Here is a 7308-nt window from a genome sequence, read left to right on the forward strand (position 1 = left end):
TTCTTATTTAACTCACAGCAAGAAAGCGAATAACATACTTCTCAGTCAGTCACCAGGAGGCGATTCAGACGTTTGTGCTTCACTATTGGGGAGTCATTACGTCGATCTTACTACCTGATGATGGTCGTGACAAAAAATACATTTTAATTTCACTTCGACTTTAATATGAAAACGACTCCTGTATGTTTACATTAGGTTTGGATGATAATACCATGAGAACTTAACACAAATAATGTCTTCTTTTAATCGGTGTGTAGGAGTACACAAGTGTGCTATGATTCAATGAAATGAAGATTCAGGTGGGGTGGAAAAACATTACACACCATAGAGAAGACATTTTGTGACAGAGAGGTGCTAAACCCTGGCAACAGTGACACACTAGAGTTGCTAATAGCTGTAATGATGGCAACAGAGGGATGTGTCACACTGAGCAGATGGGAAAGAGAGAGGCAGCATAGAGGAGAGGATGTGTGAGAAAGTGCTTTGGCTTTTGCATATATCCCTGGAGAAGTGGCCTGGGGAAAAGGGTTGAGTGCTCTCTTTCGCTGTTCTCCTCCATAAGGCTTAGTGGTGGAGGAAAGCATGGAGCCCATCCCCCAGTGGATTATTCCTCCGACGCTGCTAAGCCCCCATACTCCCACGTCCAAGCGGCCCTCAAACACATGTATTCATTATGAGAGACACTGAATGCACCGAACACACAAACACAGTGGAAAACATGTTTCTGCCAACCCCTCCTTCCCCTACATCTTCTTTCTTTCTCTCTGCTTTTATCTGTCCTTCTTTCAAATGCCAGTGCATGCCCAGAATATAACGACACACATGCCCACACACACGGAAACACCCACACCTACTCATACTGTACACACACTCACTCACACACACACACACACACACGCATGCTTACAGTACGCATGCATGCACAAATACACAAGACAACACTTACTTGCTCTCACACACAAGCACTTTTTGTCAAACGTTCCCACACACACACACGCACAAACACACACATTCAGGTATTCAGAAAGCCAAGGCAGCGGGAGAATATTCTGTGCCGCCTCCGTTTGAGACAAGCAGCTTTTCCAGTTATATAAGATGGGTTACCGTGACGATGAGCCCTGTTGAAGGAAGGAGTGCAAGGCCTTGTGTGTCTTTGTATGTCTGCACACGTGTGTGTTTGGGTTGTGTGTGTGACTGCTGCCATAAGCGTGGCATATTGTACCTGCATATCTCTGCATGAGCACGCATGAGGAGAGGCTGCGAGAGAGATTCTGCTCATATGTATTTTCTTATACAGAAGCAGCATGCGAGTGTGTGTGATTTAAAATTGTATGACTGTGACTCTAATGGATGATGTAGTCCACAAGCAGTGTGCATGGAGGACTCTTATTGTCATTTTACATGGTATAAAGCAATATCCACGATGAATTTGAAAATGTTTATGTAGTGGAGGTTTTTTTTGTCCACAGAGAATTTTCTGATTGTTTTCTGAAAGTTCAGCGTCCAAATTGAAATACCACAACAACAACAAAAGGCTCAGATCTCTTCTGCTGGCCATTTTCATTCGTAAAGCTTTGTACTGTTTCCCCCTTAGGCTTTTTATTGTTTACAGAGTAGGCATGAAGAACAAAGCATGTCAAATTCTCCAAAATGGATCACATGACAAGAAAGCCTGAGAATGCATAACAATCATATGTTACAGTAAAGCTCTAGCCTTATGACAAAAATGGGGCAATTTCAAATGTTACCAAAGTGTGGTGTGTTCTCTGTGGTAAAAATCCAGGATTAGTGGGAAATGGAAGCCCTCCTCCACCCCCCCAAAATAAGATGCATTTTGAAATTTATCCGCTTTAGTGTGGACATGGGCAAGTTTGCTATGACTTGCTTTTCCAATCTAAGGCTGTGTACCATCATGTGACTGTAAAAATCAAAGGAAAGTGAAAGGCTTATTACTTGCTCACTGCTTTCTAAAATATAGGCTGTATGTTCAGAGAGGAGGCAATTCAAAATGGTTGATGGGCTTTCAAATAGAACAGAATGTACATGTGCTACTTCAACTATTCTGAGAAGTGGCAGTGCAGCAACCTCCTCTGTCCTCACACAGAGATGAGATGAAAAATCAACATACCGTGAAAAATGGCTTGTCAATCTTCAGTCAGGAGGTTTCACACCATCCGTTCAATCAAAGTATTCCTTGTAGGATAATGTACATACAAAAATTATAGTAATTCTGAAATTAATTGAAACTGTCCTCCAGTCTCCTTATCTCTCATTTCCTTTCCTTTCCTGCTGAGCTCCTTTCTTTGCTAATTCCTGTTTCCATAATGCTCCTACAGCCTCTTGTGCCAGCATGTGTGTACTTTTGTACTTTTGGAGACAAAAACTGTAAAGCTCAAAGCTGAGGTGCTTGTTTCTGTGCCAGCCACACACTACTGACACACTTTGATAAGGCATACAAAAAAAGCGAAATGTAATTAAATTTGTGTGCAAAGCAGCGCAGACACCTGTGTAAGAATATTGGCTGCTCTCAATTTTTAAAGGAATAGTCTGACATTTTGGAAAATACATTTATTGGCTTTCATGCCAAGAGTTACATGAGAACATTGATACCACTCTCACATATAAAGTGATAACTAGCAGCTGTTAACTTAGCTTAGCACAAAGACTGGAAATAGATTGGAGAAGTTGGAGAGCGATATCACTCTGAAGTCTGTTCAGTAAATATGTAGCTGGAGCCAGGAGGTAATTAGATTAGCATAGCGAGTGGAAACAAGGTTAAACAGCCAGTCTGACTCTGTCCAAAGAGTAAAAATATGCCTAGTACTAATCACTCATTAACACATTATATCTTAATCTGTACGCAATCAGGAAGATAAAAACGACACTGGCTCTAGATAGGGCTGTTTGCATTTTTCGCAGTCATCATGATTTCTCCTTCATGCTGGGAAAGTGAGGGTGAAGCGAGGGAGTTGCAATTTGCAACGTGGCTGTTGAATGAGAAAATAATTCCATACTAAGCCTTGGACAGACCCAGGCTTGCTGTTTCCCCCTCTTTCCAGTCTTTATGCTAAGCTAATTGCATGTTGGCTCTAGCTTCATATTTACAGTTCAGATGAGAGTGGTATTGATCTACCCATGAATGAAGAAAGAGCACATTTCCCAAAATGATGAAGAAAATCTTTGAATAAGTGTAACTATGTTGTAATGCTTAAAAGTTAACTCACTTAAATTTGTAATTATTTCTCTCTGCTGTAGGTGGTTCATCAATGATTTCCAAGGCAACGATTGAAGTGCTGACCTCTCAACCTGCTACTGCACATGCTGTATCAGCCACAGAGAAGCTCATCAGCACTGGCCAAACCAAAAGTCTTCCAGAAACCAACAGCAACACACAACTAGACATACGAAACCCACTGGCCCTGGACTCTCCTTCTCCTCTGACACCTCCTCTTCCTCCTCCACCTCCTCCTGCTGCAGACAGCCTTGAACTCCCTCCTCTGTCCCCTTCAGTCCTGCCCCCACCCCTGCCAGCCAAACCTTTTTCTACCTCCAGTCCTCCTCTTCCCCCAACACCGCCTCCAGCTGAAAGCCCCCAGCGTCCAACCATGCTCAACCTAAAGACCCTGCCACGACCCACCGTGAAGGAGAATGGTGGCCCCCCACTGGGGGTAGATGAAGAGGAGGAGGAAAAGAAGATGCTGGAGGAGGATCTCAAGAAATGCATTGAGGACTTCAAAAAGATCCGCTTGCCCAGAGAATTTCCAGATCGCAAAAGGCACTGGCAAAGTGACTTGCTTAAGAAGTACAATGCATAGAGTGTTTTGCTGTGGCAACACTGTCAACAAATTTGAGGATTTTATAAAAATGGCAAGAACGTGTTGTAAGCAGTTTCATTCACGTTGCTCTGATTCAAGCTGTGTGAAGATTGTCAACAAGTTTACTTAAACCTCTAACATCGTAGCTTTTGCATGTCAGCAGAACTAAACAGTTTGATTAAGTGTAGTATTTAGGCTGAACTCGTCTAGCAATCACACATACACGATTACAACAATGAGGTTTGTCTTTTCCCAGCATAGAAGAAAACATCCCTATAGTGATTGTTAGTGACACTTCTTTTTCCAAAAAAGAGACACAGACATTTGTAATGGAGACATTACAAACTACTTTGAATTATCTTCTCTTCACTCACTCAAAGGATAATATATGTAATGTTGTTAATAAGAGATTGCTGCCCTGTTCTCTGTACTGTGTCCACTGATCAAGCAACTGGAAAAAGTGTAAAACTTTAGGCATTTGACCTTGCTGATGCAAAATAAAAGAAATAAGTGAAATTCTTGGTGCTAATCATCTAAAATATCTCACCTCATCAATATTAACCATATAACTTCAAAGCCTTTCTTCTCCTCTCTGCCTGTGATTCAAAAGCTGTGCAGTTTGGATGGTTTTGTGATTACATTATCTTCAAGCTAGCAATGGAAAGCATTCAGAACGAGTACCGGGAAGCGAAGTGGGTAATTACAGAGGGCCAGAATGTGGAATAATAATGACTACATGAACCAATGCACAGTGCCATTTGTTCCTCTATCTGCTCTGCATAAAATTTTCATCCGGCTTCACTAATGATTTACCAGGTGTGTGTGTATGTGTGTGCATGTATGTGTGTGTGTGTGTGTGTGTGTGTGTGTGTGTGTGTGTGCGTGTGTGTGAGAACCTGTTTCTAGGTCTTAATGTGGAATATATGGCATAAATTACAATGAAATGAAACATTACATTTATTTAATCACCTTGTGGGTTAAATTTCAACATCGAAAATACGCTTACTTGTTTCTTATCAATGCGAGGGTCACCACTGCCCTCACATCTGTGCATAAGTAGGCCTACAGAGTTAGACCAAGGAGGCAGTTAGCTTTGCTTTGCGTAAAAACTGGAAAACAAAGAAAACAAAATGCTCTCCAAAGTTCAAAAATCTTCCTACCAGCACCTCTAAAGCTCACTTGTAACATGTTATATCTCATGCAGTGACCTATGACGTAGCTTCCTCAAAAGTTATCGTTTAAACGTTTCTGTTCTCGCACATGATAATGTTTGGGTTAATTAGTGAGCTTTACACGTGCTGGTAGTATTTTAGGTTTATAGCTAATTTAATCCTGGCTGTAGCACTTCTTCTAAATGGATAGACATGTTAACTCTATCTATCAATCTTCTTATCCATCGTCTAAAAAGTATATTCAGTTACTATTTTCAGTAGTTTCTTCATGGCTTACCAGTAAGTCTACACGTTTCTTTGAGTTTGAACATCAAACTTTTAAGACAAATCAAGATACCAAAGTAGTTTTAAGGTTTTGAAACCTTTTGATCATTTCCCCAGCATCATCAAGATCATCAAATATCTGTTTTCTTGTGATTTCTTTCATGGGTACCTTTGGCTTCAGATGAAGTTTCCAGAGAACAACAAATATCTTCAACCACACTGATAGATAAGCAGAGTGCTGACTTATTGACGGTAGCCCTAAAGATGTTTTGTTGTCTCATTGTCTCAGGCCTTCAGCCTGATGCAATTCAGCTGTGCGTTTGTCCTGGGTTAATTTTGAGGTTAAGACATTAATCCTCAAGTGTCAGTTGAGAGGGACGTTTTATCTCATTAAACATCAGACAAATGGAATAGTTTTATCAGGCATTCTGGTAACTGCTAAGGAGCAACAGAGCTATCCTCTTGCCCTGAGTAGAGGATTAACAACAGATTAAGGTTCTAAAGAGCCTCTAAACAGCAGGCAATTCCTCTCCCAGCTACACGACGGCGACAATTTATATCATCCAGTCAGTCTTTGCGGAAACATTTCACACTGACGTAAACACTCCGGCCGTCTCCAACTGGTCACTGATTGCTGAGAAATCCATAGAAAAGATTTTACTTTGCAACTCATTAGAGAGTATTGCCTCATCAGCTCCTTTTCTTGTATTTCTCATCTTTCAGCATTGGCTTGGACAGCGACAGCATGCTGGCCGGGCTCCCAGACTCGGAGGAGTGTCATCAGAGCACGCCTGAGTCAGGATGCATGCAGAGGATTGAAACAACAAGTCTTCCCGATTTAAAATCCCTGTTTACTGTGGCAGAAGCTGCACAGTCTGCTGTGTTGGAGTCCTGTTAGACAAAACAGACATTCCTTTCCAAAACCAGAAGTCCTTGATTTGCATGTGGACCTCTCCGTTGGAATCTGTTCACTTCTCAATTCTCTTTCACCCTTTGTTTTTTTTTCGGTATAACCCTCTGAAGCTGGCCTTTGGACTTATTATGGATGCACTATGAGGATTTGATCTCTGAAGTTGATAGGCTCAGCCCTTCAACAAAGGGAATACTTATCCTTTGAAATGAAGAGGTAAAGCAGTCTGGTGGGAACAGGTCTGATAGAAAAACATTATTTGACAGAATATTTAAGCATGAGAGATCAAACCAACGAATTTTAGCAGTGGTGATTATCCCTGGACAGAGGTAGAACTAAACATGGGGTCTGTCTTTAAAGTCACTTCCTAAAGTTTTTACTGGATTGGCACCCGGGGCACTGAGGATGGCACAGCTATATTAGCCCTTCTCCTATGATTTTGTGACGACAAGTGCAGGATCCAAAGCCCAGACTGAATCATTTTTGGCATCCAAATTTTAATGTCACCCATTAAAACTGCAGCTGATTAAATACATAATGTGATATGTATTCTTAATACGATAGAGTGATAAAAGAGGAGGACTGACGGCGCAATCCCTCATTTGTTTTCAGGTAATGCCATATTGACCACAGTAGCCTTCAGCAAGAACGGGATGTCAGAGAGAAGTTGCCACAAACATCCTGGGCACAGTATTCCATCTTATTTCCCCAAATGTATCAGTTTTTGCCTTTTTGCTGACACACGGGGCGCCTTGCATTTGCATGAAAGAGCACCTTGCAGATTTATTTCGAATGGCCAGCAATACATTAGCATCTCATTTCTTCGGGGCATGAGTTATCTTCAGTACAGTCGGGCCTCCTGACAATTAAAGCTCAGCTGAAAGTGATCTTTGTAAAATACTGTGCCGCAGTGAGGGTCTTGGGATATTTTAGTATTTCAGCAGTCAGGAAGAGTTTCACGCTTAAAGATAAACTTTGTGTGCAAGCAGTATGCATGTGCTAATGAAATGTGGCTTTAGGGAAAACTGAGGCCTAATTATTACGCCTGAAATGGGAATGCAGAGCTGGCAGTTAAGCTGTCTAATAACACACTCTTAGGTTCATACTAGTGTAAAAATTTAGCAGCCTGCAGTTTTCTCATTATAGA

At 41.4% G+C, this 7308-nt stretch overlaps 1 protein-coding gene across 1 annotated transcript; it reads left to right on the top strand.

Annotated features, from left to right (window-relative positions):
• The first annotated feature begins 3030 nt into the window (after positions 1–3030).
• LOC127374852 (uncharacterized) lies at positions 3031–4331 on the top strand. The gene has a single exon (XM_051420495.1). The coding sequence runs from the start codon at positions 3267–3269 to the stop codon at positions 3813–3815; it is 549 nt and encodes a 182-aa protein (XP_051276455.1). The 5' UTR covers positions 3031–3266; the 3' UTR covers positions 3816–4331.
• The last annotated feature ends 2977 nt before the right edge of the window (positions 4332–7308 follow it).

This window comes from Dicentrarchus labrax, unplaced genomic scaffold, assembly GCF_905237075.1.
Source record: "Dicentrarchus labrax unplaced genomic scaffold, dlabrax2021, whole genome shotgun sequence".
Lineage (NCBI taxonomy): Eukaryota > Metazoa > Chordata > Actinopteri > Moronidae > Dicentrarchus > Dicentrarchus labrax.

Coding starts and splice junctions, on each gene's coding strand:
- LOC127374852 (XM_051420495.1), top strand. CDS start 3,267: ATGATTTCCAAGGCAACGATTGAAGTGCTGACCTCTCAACCTGCTACT.